Consider the following 15,589-nt stretch of genomic DNA (forward strand, 5'->3'; position numbering starts at 1 on the left):
TCTGGCACGTAGGACCCAATTTAACAAATAAAAGATGATAAATAAATATTTTTGTTTTCATTAAAAAAATTTACATTTATTTTTGAGAACGAGAATGTGAGCAGGGGAGGGGCAGAGAGAGAGGGAGACACAGAATCCAAAGCAGTCTCCAGGCTCAACATGGACTGTGCCACCCAGGTGCCCTGATAAATAAATATTTTTAATTGAGCAGTCCTACTCCTTTTTAGATAGCTTTCCCTGAAAATAATAATCATTTCCCCACAGGCCATAGGTGACAAATCCTAAATAAACCTCAGTGAAGGTATTTGATGGCTAGATTTCTTGCTTTACCAAGTGGAGTTCATTGTCCTTCTGAGATGTTCTCTCACCCGGTACTTCCCTTATCGTAACACTTATCACAACACGTTGGAACCACTTCTTTCCATGTTCCCACCCGCCTATAACCCCAGTGGAAAGCATTGTACTGTCTCTGGCTTTTTCACCGTCTCATCCCCAGGAACTAGGTCACTATGTGCTTAATAGTTATTAAAGAATGATTAGACACGCTCTTCCATAAAAATTTAATGTCTTCAACTTTCACAGATTAAGTATGAAAGCATATTCCTGACCCAGTAAAGCAATTCTTAAAGTTGCTTTTATTTAAGAGGAGAATCAGAGACTGATACTAAAAGCTCTTTTGTTAACGTTGTCAGGAACTTCTTATTTAACTTTTTGTCTCATTGAGGGGTCCTGGTTGTAAAGAACAGAGCAACTCTGACCGATGTAAACAACAACAAAATCAGTCGAAAATACGATAACTAAGAGTAAGTGGAAGGACTGGAAAGCTGGGCTTGCGAGGGAATCTGCCGGAATCTGGAAACCAGATCCGCAGTTGCATTTGTGTTCTAAGAACAAGTGTGAGCTGGGCACCGGGTGCTGCCCCTGAATTCCCAGTGGCCTGTCTTTTCTTGTGTAAGGACATACGAGTGACTGACCCCCCCTGAGGTGGCGAAGGGGGAAGACTGCCCGCGCCCTTGATGGGAAGGCTGACATACGGAGACCCCTGACTGGAGGGGGCTGTGCTTAGCACCGGGATCCACTCTGTGTTCGCTTCGGTGAACATGGGTAGGGACAACCAGATGCAAATACAGACACAAACGACATTTCCACAAATGCCCCCCGCCCCCAGCGCTTTCTCTCTGGCTGCCGTGCTATCATCATGGTTTGGGATCTTCTCAGGGTCTCTCGTAATCTGCACACTTCTGCTACCCTGGGTTCTCCTCTAACTTAAAGTTTACCGTGATGTAAAATGCCCCTCGATCTGTGATTTTTTTATTCCTCACACTCTCGATGACAGTGAAAAGGAATTAAATGGTTACCTGTCATACGTAGAAGTGATAAAAATACCTCCCGTGCGTTCTGAGAAATTTAATAACATTCCTCACAGACTTTTTAAAAAGGGTATATAGTATATGTACACTACCTCAGTTTTAGAAAAGCTTGCTTTTAATCAGATGATTCTGTTTTCCCTGAACTCATGGTATCATGCGTTTTTTTTCTAAGTAAACTCCTTAAAACCCCACTCTTACGATTCATGATTTTTCTGTGGGACTTGGGATATTTTTTAGATCTCTTTTGCTTTTAAAAATATCTTCCTTTCCCAGGGCACCTGGGTGGCTCAGTTGGTTAAGTCTTAGACTTCAGCTCAGGTCATGCTCTTAGGGCTTGTGAATTTGAGCCCCATGCCGGGCTCTGTGCTGATAATTCAGAGGCTGGAGCCTGCTGTGTCACCCTCTCTTTCTGCCCTTCCCTGGCTCAGGCTCTGTCCCTTCTCTTGCAAAAATAAAAACATTAAAAAAAATTAAAAAATATGCATATATATATATACATGTATACATACATATACATATACATATATATACATATACATATACATATATATATATATATCTTCCTCTCCATGAATGTATAACCAAGACAGATTTACATCATTGAGCATAAGGTTTTCTTTACTTGATCTGAATCTTTGTGACAATTAAGAGAATAACTTATTCTCCTAATTTGTACTCTATAAAAAGGATTCATTGCTTTAAAGGACAGCTTTGCTTTAATAATATGGTAATACAGAAATTAAAAAAATTTCCTTGATTTGTCGTTTTAAGATGAAATTTGCCCAGCTCTATTTCTTTTATTTCAAGAAAATTTAGGAGAGGTTTATAGATGGAAAAAAATGTTTTCTGACTTGAAGAATAGCACTTAAAAAGGCAGCTGAAGCTAGAAGCTTAGAATGCAGTTTTCTTTGTACTGCTCTCATCATGTTTTTTACTTCATGCAAAATTCACTTATTTATCACTAGCGGCCTCTAGTGTGTATTCAATTTGTTCCTGCTAGGCTGTACATTAGTACGTTATTAGTAACTAGAGAGCAGTTCCTTGTGTTAGGAACAAGAAAAACAACCTCAGTTTCTGTCATCTTCCCATTATATCAGTCAGTGAGAAGAAAAGTTTCACGTAGCGGTGGGGTCTTATGATTCCTATTACCAATAATAGGGCTTTCATGGTGAGCTTCCTCTGTGCAGTAGCTGTCCTCCAACGAACACTTCGGATGCGCTGCAGAGAAAGGGTTGATGGTCGTGGACGGCACCGATGCATTCTCACGCTTCAGTAGGATGGAGTCGTGAGGATACAGGTGGCAGTGGTTACCAAAAACAGCAATTTCAGCCAACCGTATATAGCAAAAGTCGGAACCAAACTGTGCTTTTTTTTTTGTTTAATTTTAAACAAAACTGTATACAAGAAGTCTCGATGAAATCACAATTATAAATGATAGCAGTAGAAAAAGAAATTTATTTCAATGAACCAAATCTGTACTATTTAGTATTTACCTTTTTTGATTATTGATGGAACTTTATTCTTTTTTCTTAACGGCATATCATCCCCTACCCTCACCTACCTTCCTGCTTATAGAAGTAATATACAAGTTCATTATAATGAACTTGGGGAATGCAGGAAGATGCAAAGAAAAAATAAAAAGAACCTGAAAAACCGTGATTCTCACTGTTCCCATTTTTACATACCTTTTTCAGTTTCATATTTTTGTAAGCATGTTTCTCTTGCTGTGTGTGCACATGTCATAAACTAGGGATTTTTAGGCATATACTTTTACATTATACCAGTTTATTTTATTTTTTTTATTTAAAAATTTTTTTTTAATTTAAATAAATTTTTAATTTATTTATTTTTGAGAGACAGAGAGAGACGGAGCATGAGTGGGGGAGTGGCAGAGAGAGAGGGAGATACAGAATCCAAAGCAGGCTCCAGGCTCTGATACTTTGGAAGCTTTATTTTAAATTTTCTTGAGGTAGGTCCAGAGCAACTTTTATTATGGGAATAATTTAGTCTTACTTTTATTTATTTTATTCATTTTTAAGAGAGAGAGTATGTAAAGTAGGGGCAGAGAGAGAGGGAGACACAGAATGCAAAGCAGGCTCCAGGCTCTGACCTACTAGCACAGAGCCTGATGCAGGGCTTGAACCCACGAACTGTGAGATCATGGCCTGAGCCAAAGTCGGACACTTAACCGACTGAGCCACCCAGGCGCCCCAATTTAGTCTTACTTTTGAAGTGAGACTCTACTTAATGACCTGTTTATCACTGTGTCTCTGTAGTCTTGATGACCGGAGCATGGATTCTTCCCAACTGTGTTTTATTTCTGGGAATTGTCGAGACCACTGGTTTCTGGTGATCATCCTAGCTTTTCATCTTCCATTAAAATTGGTCCCCTCATTTGGGGAGACCACAGATCTCTGACTTTTCCCTCACTGTGCAGTGGGCTAGAAACTGGCTCCAGAAAGAAAGCTGAGGCAATAATACAGCTCATCTCCCCTGTTCCCCTTTTTCCAGCAAGTACTGTCCTGAGCTGCCTATTTTCTACTGTCCGGATACCACTGTTTCACATATTTTGTCTGGTTTTCTAACTGGTTACAGTGGTAACAGGTTAATTCCCATAGCACAGACAGTGATAGCAGTCCATATATTTTAATTTTTTAGCCACATAATTTGCATTGCTGATACTGAATTAGAGCAGTTACAGAATTAAATCTTCTTTTGTTTGTTCGCTACCTAGAATGAAATATACTTTCAGCAAGTCTCATATGATTTTGTAAATGTGCCTCTTTTTATCACTTCTCTATTCATTAAAGTAAATCACAGGCCTTAAAAGTTTAAGTTGAGCTTGCTTAGGAATTGATAGCTTATGGTGTGGAGTAACTTTGCACGGCACTCACACTGCTGTTTGATTATCAGGCAGCTCTGGTTGGGCATATTTCCAATAAAGGCCAAGATTTTGGGAGAACTAGGATTGCATCTTGTGAAGGGAATGTAGCAAGAGGAGGAGGAGGAAACATGAATCTGTGTGACATCTATGTATGTTGCTTCCTATCTCTCAGACTTGGCTTTCTACCATAAAATTAGGATGTTAAAAATCAACTTTGGGGCACCTGGGTGGCTCATTTGGATAAGTGGCCGACTCTTGATTTTGGCTCAGGTCATGACCCCAGGGTTGGGGGGACTGAACCCATGTCAGGCTCTGTGCTGAGCATGGACCCTAGTTAAGATTCTCTCTCTCCCCACCTCGGCCCCTCTTCCCTGGTTGCACGTGCTTTCTCTTTCTCTAAAATAAAAAGAAAAATCAACCTTATGGGACTATTATGAAAATCAACTAAAATTTTACTAATTAAGAAGTATAAACTGCATGAATGAAGTACAGAGACTGGCATATAAGAAGGATTCAAAAAATATTTCCCGAAAGTTTTCTTCTAGGGTAGGAGCCCTCAGATCTTTCTCCTTTTTGTACCTTTTTTTTTTTTTTGGCTTTTTCTCTAATTCAACTTTTTTTCTTTTTTGCAAAGTTATATTTTTCCCCTATCATTTCTTTCTCCTCACTCTGTCCTTAATCTTTATTTTAACTATGTGATACAGAGATTTTTATCTATATTTCCATTATTGTTACTTTTGTTTTTTCTAGGTATTTCAGTTATCTCATGTAGTTATTCTATAGTTATTTTATTAAACTCTTAAAAAAAAACCCATCCTCTGAGATCAATCAGTGTCAACAGCTTAATTCATTCACTACCATGATTTCCTTCATGCTTATACCAAAATGTATGAACATGTCTACAGGTATTTGCATTTCTTTTGAATTTTATTGTTTTAAAGCACACTGTTAATACTAAAACTTAAGGGATGCATCAAAATCTGTATTAAAAGAGAAGTCTATAGTAATAAAATTCTATATGAAAAAAAATCTCAACGTTACACTTCAGAGAAGTAGAAAAAGAACAAACTCATCCCAAAGTTAATAGAAGGAAGGAAATAAAGATTAGAACAGGAAGAAATGAAAGCGAGAAAAACATTTAAAAACTCAGTTAAAGTAAGAGTTGGTTCTTTGAAAAGATAAAAACCAAATTGAAAATCCTTACACAGTCTAACCAAGGAAAAAAGAGACAAGATTCAAATAAAATCATAAATGAAGAAGACATTTTAATTCAGTGCCACAGGAAAAAAAATCATAAAGGACTATTATGAACAATTATGTGCCAACAAATTGGACAACCTAAAGGAAATAGATAAATTCCTAGAAGTATACAATAAAGCCTACCAAGACTAAGTCAAGAAGAAATAGAAAGTATGAACAGATCAGTAACAAATAAGAAGAATGAATTGGTAATCAAAAACCTTCCAACAGGAAAAGGCCAGAACGGATGGCATCACAGATGAATTTTTCTATTTTTTTAAAGAAAAATTAATACAAATACTGCTTAAACTCTCCCAGAATACAGAAGTAGAAGGAATACTTCCATTTTTTAAAAATCGTCAGCATTACCCTGGTATAAAGCCAGAGATCCTAAAAGAAAACTATGGAACAATATCCCCGTTGAACATGTATAAAAAAATCTTTAACAGAATAGCTAACCGAATTTGAAGAACACATTAAAGGAATCACACACCATGACCAAGTGGGATTTAGCCTTGCTATGCAAGGATGGTTCGACATATCAACAGGTTACACCACAGTAACAGAATAAAGGACAAATCACATTATCATCTCAATAGATACAGGAAAAGCATTTAACAAAATTTAACATCCTTTTGTGATTAAAAACTCTCAAATTTCCTCAACATGGTAAAGTGTGTATGTGGAACACCTACAGCTAACATCATACTCAGTGGTGAAAAACTGAAAACTTTTCCTCTAATACCCGGAAAAAGGCAAGGATTCTCACCTCTCACCACCAATATTCAACATAGTACTAGATGTCCTAGCCAGAGCAATTATGCAAGAAAAAGAAATAAAAGGCAACCAAATCATAAAGGAAGAAGTAAAATGAGCTCTATTTGCAAATGGCATGATCTTATATCTCTAAAACTCTAATGACTCCACAAACACACACATACACACACACACGCACACTAAAAAATAACCAAAACATCTATTGGAACAAAAAAAGAGCAAAATTACAAAATCAGTGCCCCCAAATCAGCTGCATTTGTATACACAAGCAAAAAATTATCTGAAAAGGAAACTAAGAAAACAATCCCATTTACAAAATCATCAAAAAAAAAAAAAAAAAAAGAAACAAAACTAAAAGCTTAGGAATAAATTTAACCAAGGAAGTAAAAGACTAGAACACTGAAAATGATAAAATGTTAATGATCTTATATTAACTGTTCTTTAAAAAATTTAATAAATAATAGGAAACTTTGGAGGTGTTGGGTATGTTGATGATGTAGGTTGTGGTCATGGCTTTATGGGTACGTCCTTATCTTTAATTTATCAAGTTATATATAGTAGTTATAAGCAACTTGTATGTAAAAACAAGGTAACAACATAGACATTTTTCTACAACTTGGTTTTTTTTGTTTTTTTTTTTTTGTTTTTTTTTACTTAACATGGAGTAGACATTTCCTCTGGGACAGTTGTCAACTCTAGGATGAAGTCAACTAATCTTTAAGCTGCCTAATTTCCCTGTTAGGGTACACGATACTCTGTTTGACCTCTCCTGTATTATTGAACATTTAGTTTTTTTCTCCTTATTGTCGTACAGATACCCTATGTACTATATTTTTGTAGGATAGATTCTCAAGTGGGGTTGCTGGTCTGTAAGTTGTATTCCACTCAGGATCCCGGCAGTCTGTGCTTTTATTTAGCCTAGCAACACTTGTTCTTCCTAATTTTTGACAAGTTCTTGTGTAAGTCAGTATCCTAGTATTGCTTTAATATTTATTTCCTTGATAAGTAGTTAGTTACCATGTTTTCATATACTTAGTGCTCTTTGTATTTGTTGTGTGGCTTTTCCTTGTGTTAATAGCCTCTGACAGTTTTTCTACTGGATTTGTTTCCTTTACCACCTTGGAGTACTGTTTTATTTATATATATTTTAATGTTTATTCACTTTTGTGAGAGAGAGAGAGAGAAAGCACGAGCAGGGGAGGCACAGAGAGAGAGGGAGACACAAAATTTGAAGCAGGCTCCAGGCCCTGAGCTGTCAGCACAGAGCCCGACATGGGGCTCAAACCCACGGACCTTGAGATCATGATGTGAGCCAAAGTCAGACACTTAACCGGTTGAGCAACCCAGGTGACCCTGGAGTACTATTTTCATATTACATACTATTTTCATATATATATATATACATACATACACAGACACACACACATACACACACATATTGTATATTTTGCATATATAAAAATATTACTATTTTATAAGCACATTGGTACATTTTTATACAATTTAATAGGATTTGTCATTGTATGTTTTCTATTTCCTCAGAATATCTTTTGTCCAAAATTATACAACTATTTAAATATTTCTTGACATCTTTATTACATTTAGAGACTTATTTATGAAGACAGTTGAACTAATTGCTTCTAGATACACAGTCATTTTTCCTTATTATACTTTGGACCCCCCCTTTTTTGCCCCCCTCCCCTTATTTAAGTTATGTGCTTTTGCAGAGAATGTTAGCTCAGATCTTAGAATGATGACATCATTCATCATAACATCATGCCTCTACGTCCCCTCCTTTCTTTTGATGGAGTACCATTTTTTCCCTTGTATCTACAGCCATACTCTTTTTCAACAATGTTCTCAAACAGTCTTCTGACATATTCCTTTAATCAAAATCTCATCCTTTTTTTAGCAACCAGTGCTAAGTGTTCCCCCCCCTGCTTTGGTGATCCATTTGTAACATACACAGGTTGACCACGGGTTGACCACATTAACACTGATGAATCAAACCCTAGGGGAGTGATGTGGTTGTGTACAGAACTTTCTCCACGATGAAGTCTTTTTCCGTTTCCTTAAATGTGCATGCACGTGTGGAAAGCTGTGGACGTAGTTGTCTAAGATCAAAGATGGGGCTGCCTGGGTTTGAATTTTGGCTCTAGCTCTCATTAGCCTTATAACAGGCTCCTTACTTAGCTTCTCTAGTAACATTTATTTTAGCTGGAAGCTTTAAACTGTGCTTGCTGTGTACCAGGATTTTCTAAGTGCTTTACATCCATTAACTCATCATCTCCACAACTGCTCTAGGGTAGCTTCATTTTACTTGTGAGGAAATGAAGCTCAGACAAGCTCAGTCATTGGGACAAGCTAGGAAATAGTGGGCCAGGCATAATAGGAAGTTGGTAATAAGTGTTTCTTTCCTCCTGCTTCTTTTTCACTCTTGTCTTCTCCTGCCTCCCTGTCTCCCCCTTTTCCTACCACCTTTCCCCATTCTGCCCCACCCTGTTCTTTTTACCCCTCTCCATGCCCCTCCGCCTTCTCCTCTATCTTATATTCTTATCAACATCTCTGTACTTGGCGCTCACACATCATGTTTAGGGATGTTTTCTAAATATATCAGCCTCCCTGTTGATTATTACATGTGATGGATCTTTAGCTCATTAATTAATCTCTGCTCCTTTTGAACTCTGTATTTTGTTATTAGTGAGTGGCCAAGTACGATAAGAGTTAAACGTAAAAATCAAAGGAGGCTGCACCATTTATGGAGCGTTCGGAACACCTTTTAGTACCAGCCGGCCAGTGCCAGTGGAGGGAGGATTCCAGGATGAGGTGTACCGGTCTGATCGATGACAACAGTGAACAGAGGTGTGGTCAGTGGAGAGAGAATTCCATCTACCTTTAGTCAGTTGCTTGAGCAGTCAGTCCCCAGAGAGTTGTGAAAATAATCTTCCCGTGTAAACTGTCTTTTATATCATGACATCATGCTTCGACATCTGTGAAGTGTCATCCCCAGTGTTTCTTCAGAATGCCGAAGCACCATGGCAACCAGTGCCTCAGAAATGTGAGGTGGGCTTTTAATTGCTTGTGTCCAAAAGCACATGTCAGGAAGTTTCAAAAACTACGGTATTCTGAGGAAAGTTTACAATTACTGCAGTCATCTCAGCATGTATACCAGGTGTATTTGGGGCATGAGCCTTCTTAGAAATAAGAATCTTTGTTCATTTTTAAAGCGTGCATGTTGTTGTAGAGAAAATTATATTAAAAGTTAATCAAAGTTTGTCATCCTTTATCAATGTAAGTTTGTTTTCCTGTTAATATTTTATATGAAAATATAAGTAAATCTGTATGATTGCTTTCCTTCATGATTCACAGTGTACAATAAAAAGAGATCTAATTGTCTTTAAAATTCTATATCCTAAGGGGAGAGAGATTCAGCTGCCTGTGTGTATCAGTTTTTATTTTTCATTTTTATTATTGTCAAAATCAATATGATATTTGGAAACTGGCAAATTGATTCTAGATATCTGAGGGACTAAAATTTGTAGAGCCATATAAGTCAGTCTTGTGGCTTGTAAACACTTCTCACAGTTTTGGAGGCTGGGAAGTCAAGGTCAAGGTTTAGCATATGATGAGTTCTACTCCCTTGTTCATAGATGGCTGTCTTCTTACTGTGTCCTCATATGGTGGAAGGGACAAGAGAGCTGGGGTTTCTTGTACAAGGGCACTAATCCCATTCACATGGGCATCACCGTTCTGAGCTAATCACCCCCTAAAGGCCTCACTACCCTGTAGCATCATCGCATTAAGGGTTAAGACTTCAACATATACATTTCAGAGGTACACAAACATTCAGAACTTAGCAAGCACTTAAAACAATCTGTGACCTGTATGAGCTTTGTTGTATGAGTTATTGAATGTTGGCTGATGGAGGCATTTTAAAGAAAGTTTAAAAAATCAGTGAGTTTTTGCAACAGGAAAAACAATGAAGAAAGAGGAAATGGGCTATTTTTAGTCTTCATATGGGTAGGGTGCAATGTATTTACCTAAATATGTCTAAAATGAAGTTGAAAGTAATGGATGTGGTGGCATACACGTTTTGAGGAGACCAGTTTACAGGAAAATGTTGAAACCAGGCAAGTGACTGAAAACTTAGGTACTTTCCAATTCTGCCTTATTCTGAAATAAACTATTGTCTTTTCTGTATGCTTGATGTTCAGTGAATATGTCCGGAATCATTTAATGTAATAGTTTTATTAAATACCCCAAATTTTAATAGTTAACCATCGTTGGTTAACAAGAACAAAAAGGAAACAAAACCCAGCACTTTACGCAGTACAGACCAGTGTGGTAGAACATTCTTACTGTTTGTTCTACGAAGACATATAACTCCGAGAAGACTTAACACAGATTAGTAAGATGAGGTTAGACCTAAGAAGTCCTATTTCCAATTCCGTTAAAACCTTGAAAAAAAATTGTTTGAAAGAACAAGGTTAGTATTGGGTTTTTCATGTTCATCTTTATTAATTTTTAATTTTTTAACATGTATTTATTTTTTAATGTGTATTTGTTTGCACACGAGCAGGAGACAGACACAGAATCCCTGAGCTGTCAGCACAGAGCCCAACACGGGGCTCAAACCCACAAACCAAACCCACAAACCACGAGATCATGACCTGAGGTGAAGTCGGATGCTTAACCGACTGAGTCCCCTAGGCGCCTCTCAGCTTTATTCATTTCATCCTGAGGGCATACACAAGGTGTTCTGCGTCTAGTTTCGTTTTACCTCTGTCCCCAAAGCTCTAATTCTTACACCTTGGCCCTGCAGTGATGGCCAGGTCCATTGTCCTGTGCTTGTAGCTGCACACCATGGGTGAAAGAGGAGGAAATAGGATTTTCCCCCTCAATTTATTAAGTGGGTTGTGGCAGGTTACTTCCCCCTTTTGCAAGAGTCTCTGTGGAAATTTGATGACCCTGAATCCTAAGCCCCACCCCACTGGTATGTCAGTAAAATCTCTCCGGGAGCCTCTGTCTTGGCTTTTATGACTTAAAGATGTCTCCAAGTCCTGGGGCTTCAACTCTTTTGACATGTAATACTTAGCGAAATGAAACTTTAGTCTGCATTTAGCCAGAGATCTAGTCCATGATATAGCGACTTGGCCCTCTTGAAAAGACACACGGAAGTTTTATTATTCTTTTGAATCAGAACAGTTAGATAAATGTCGGCACATCTAATTCTCATGGTGTGTGAAAAGAAGAATATATCTGTAGGATGAAAGTAAACATTCCCTTCTTTACATTATATATATTTAAGAGACTCAGGAGGCTAGGGCTTTTTGTTAGAGCACTGCTAAATCCAAGGAAGCTTAATTTTTCCACACCAGGAAGAAATTCTACCAGGTCATGTGAATGTTTTATGTAAAGTAAACGATGGCAATGTATGTAGAGTGAGGTAGGCTTTCTGGATGAATTCTGAAAAAATGTAAATGGTAGAGAAGAGAAATAAGATACTCATGATGTAATTAAAAACTTTTACTTTGGGGAATTCTCTCCCTCTGTCTAGTAACTGACTTGTGTAGTATTTCAAACTTGTCTGGAAGCCTCCTGTTCCTAGAAATGTGTCAATAGGATATTTGGAAAATGTGTCTGAACTGATTCCGGCTCTAAAGGGAATGCCTAATCCTCTTCCTCGTCTGTTTAAATTTGTTGAAGTTGTGGACTTGTGTGAGGGCACAATAATGTAAAAGTTTGTATATATGTAGAAAGTAATATATAAAGATGGGGTCGTGATGTTAGGGTTTTTGAACTGGGACTTTTTCAAACCAATAATCTTCTTTAATCTCTATTTTTTAAAGCAGGATAAATATTGACTGATAGTGTGACTAAGTTGATGAATTATGTAGAGTTACTCTTAAACATACCATATAGAAACCAAGAGCGTAAGACATCCTATTGGCGTAGTTTTTCAAGGATAACCAAAAGTAGTCTTAATTAGTTGACTTACTTGGAACTCTTTCTTTCAGCTTTTTGCCTGAATTCATCAGTGGAGACTTTGATTCTATTAGGCCTGAAGTTAAAGAATATTATGCTGTTAAGGTAAACTATAAACTCTTTTTATATTTAAGATCTCTTATGATTGCTTTTCCTGTGTTCTTTCTGATGTCCTTGACGTATGCATAGGGGTTTACAAACTGGTTATTAAAAAAAAATATATAGCAATTGTAATGCACATTTAAATAGAAATTTAGAAATGACAAGTGGAAACCCAGTCTTAGAAATTCTGTCACCATCAGATGATCGTGAATGCTTAGTCCTTTAAGCATATATATTTTAAATGAGTTTATCGTTTATGTAGGCTCATTTAATAATAGGCTCATTTAATACTCTTACCTGCAACCTCATTAGTTAATAATATTTCTCACAAATCATTTTTAATTTCCTTTAATGAGTCCACTGTATTTAATTTAACCAATTCCCAATTTATTTATATTTAAGTTTGGAGTCCACTATATTTAATTTAACCAATTCCCAATTTGTATATATTTAAGTTTTATCCATTTTTTTTGCATTGTAAACTAATAAAAACATCCTTGCAAACTGAATTTTCATAAAAATGCATAATTACATGTCCCAGAATTTGAGAACCATAGTTTTTTTCTGTAATATTTAGTTTTCTTGAAACTATTATTACTCTGTTCTGAATGAAACTATTCATTACAGCTTGAAATTAATAATGACATACAGCTTATTAACATGTTTATGTTATCATTTCTATTGTGCAAATATTCCAGAGATCCTTGTCCCTTATAAATGATCTAACTGAAAATGAAAGAAGACACGTAGGAGTGTATTGCGGTAATTGACCATTTGAACTTTTGCTGGTTTTAGAGGACAACGCAGAGTTTTTAAAATAAAAATTATAGCCTCAGCAATTCTTGCCGCACACCGCCATCTGTGTTATTCTGAACTTGCATTAGCAAGTCATACGTGTTTGTAAAAAAACAGCAGTTACCAACACAAAAATTTAAATTCTTTATGAGGCTTGGGGACGGATGAGATCAATTCAGAAAGAAGGGAGGAAACCTGTCATAGGAAGGAAAGAAATAAAGAGGGAGGGAGGGAAGGAAAGAAGGGGAAAAAGAAAACACTTGATTGCAGATCGGGACACAAAGGTCACCAGGTTATAATGCATTCGCCGTGGCGATAGGGAATTTCTGGGGCCTGCTGCGAATGCGGGTCTGTGCTTGTTCCCTCTGCCCACCAGCTGATCAGACTCTCTATCAGCAAATGAAGACTGTTCCCAAGTCAGCGTTTGATATTCATGCTCAATTACTTTAACATTGGCATCTTTCTGTTCGTTCTCCAGTCTCACTTCTCATTAACTCCATACCTCACCCTCGTTGGGGTGGACAGCCCTCAGCCTTGCTTACAATGCAGAGTGTTATAAATTCATAGACGTTAATCATATTTTTGGAAGCAGAAGAAACAGCAGGAGAGGCAGGGACAAACAGACTTAGAAACACGTTGAAGATCTGGCCAGATGTGACTTTCCTCCTCCTCTCTGAAATGCTGCTGGCTTGCAACAACTGGAAATGTCCATCTGATGATTCCTATCCAGGATGGGGGAAGTAACAGGAAATAAGAGGAAGCCAGCCTCTTAATTTCTTACTGCAGTCAAGCATAAAGGAAAGTTTTGACTTCTTACTATTTGATGAATTTCTCTTATATTTCCTACTTCATTTTTTTTTAACTTCAAAGCTAATTTATATGTGTTAAGATATTTTTAAAGTAAGCGTAGCTCATTTTCTAATTCCTTCATTGCGTAGTTAACAAACTGGTTTAGTACAATCCAGTTTTTTCAAGTATATATGGGAACTCAGTTCTGATCTGTTCCCAGAGGGTCCCAGTGATGTCTTTTATGTAGCTAATGTGCCCTGTACAACACATGGTGAGTGTTTAGCTACAGCGTTAATAATGATGCTAATGACAACAAGTTAATGCAGCGTCTCGCGATTCATATAAGCCATTATCTCCAATTTAAGCAGTATTGAAGCTGCTCTTTTACAAACAAAAGAAGGTTATCTCTGCTTTCAGACACACTCCTCCCACCCCACCTGATCTGGGTTTTCAGTGCAGCTGAAACTGGGGCTCTAGTAAAGAAAGTAAAAAAAAGAAATTTAGAACGCTAAAGGTTTGTTAAAATTTTAAAGTGCGTTTTGTAGCCAACATTTACTCACACAATTTTCCCCCAGTAGATATGTCTTTGACATATCGAAAAACCCAACGTTACATGATTACATAAAACTTGAAATTGGTCTGCCTGCTTTATTTCCGAGAACCTAAAATATAAAGTATTTGATTTGTCAGCTTTTAAATAATATATCCCACATCTTGCCATCTTTATCAGTTGTCTGTTGTGGAATAAATTATCCTAACATTTAGCAGTTAAGAACAGCAAACTGTTTTTATCTCCCATACTTCCTCCAGGTGAGGAATATAATATGGAAGTCAGTTAACTTGGTGCTTCTGGCTCAAGGTTTCTCATGAGCTGGGTTTTTCAGTCATCTCAAGGCTCCACTGGGGCTACAGAATTCTCCTTTAAGATTACTCATGTGGTTGTGGACTGGTCTCATGGGCTATTATTTGTCACTGGTTCTTGACTGGAGGCGTCAGTTCTTTGCCGCTGGGCTGCTCACACCATGGCAAGGAGAAGGGAAGGACATACAAGACAGCCAGCCCAGGACAGAAGTAGCTATCTTTTTTATGACCGAACTTCAGCAGTGATTCACCATCTTACCATCTCTTCTGCCAGGTGCCGTTAGTCACACAGACCACCTCTGGTACAATGTGGGATCAGATTCCACAAGGTTGTCAACACCAGATGGCAGGAATCCTTGGTAGCCATCTTGGAGGCTGATTATCGCACCATCTTACTGACTTTGTTCTGGCAAAGCCTGAGTGTTAGGCAGTGGCAAAGTTGTTTTCGTGATGTCATAATACATTCTTGGTCTTTATATATAAGAAGGAAGAAGAAGACTTAGCCTTTTAGAATTCGCTGTTTGATTCTTTACATGCATAACCTGCTTCAAGCAAAGTTACATTCAACAACCAAAACACTAGTCTTTATGTTCATAGCCCTTAATTATTTATTCCTTTGGGATTTAGACAAGTTGGAGGCAAGCTCTGGTCCATCACTTAATTCCATATGGCCCATAGGAATGCATAGGGTAGGCCTATCTTAATTTATTCCATAAAACTTTCCTTTTCAAATAGAGCTATAAAATCTTTGTGTTTCTCTGTGTTGGCTCAGTTCTTCCTTGCATGG

General features: G+C 37.4%; 1 protein-coding gene and 1 long non-coding RNA gene across 15 annotated transcripts in view; one reads left to right on the forward strand and one right to left on the reverse strand.

Moving 5' to 3' along the window:
• TPK1 (thiamin pyrophosphokinase 1) overlaps window positions 1-15,589 on the forward strand; it is a 343,981-nt gene that overhangs the window by 152,055 nt on the left and 176,337 nt on the right. For 13 of the 14 annotated variants that reach the window (XM_053217935.1, XM_053217941.1, XM_053217936.1 and 10 more), the window contains one exon: window positions 12,288-12,360. In XM_053217935.1, coding sequence (XP_053073910.1) covers window positions 12,288-12,360 — 73 coding nt within the window. Of the gene's footprint in view, window positions 1-9,048; window positions 9,443-12,287; window positions 12,361-15,589 lie in introns of those variants that run through there. The other variant, XM_027075686.2, reaches the window with a different exon arrangement.
• On the reverse strand, window positions 13,284-15,364 carry LOC113604202 (uncharacterized). Its single transcript, XR_008296556.1, has 2 exons — window positions 15,062-15,364; window positions 13,284-13,874 (listed from the first exon to the last, which is right to left on the reverse strand). It is a non-coding gene; the product is annotated as an uncharacterized LOC113604202 (long non-coding RNA).

The sequence above is a fragment of the Acinonyx jubatus genome, chromosome A2, assembly GCF_027475565.1.
Source record: "Acinonyx jubatus isolate Ajub_Pintada_27869175 chromosome A2, VMU_Ajub_asm_v1.0, whole genome shotgun sequence".
Lineage (NCBI taxonomy): Eukaryota > Metazoa > Chordata > Mammalia > Carnivora > Felidae > Acinonyx > Acinonyx jubatus.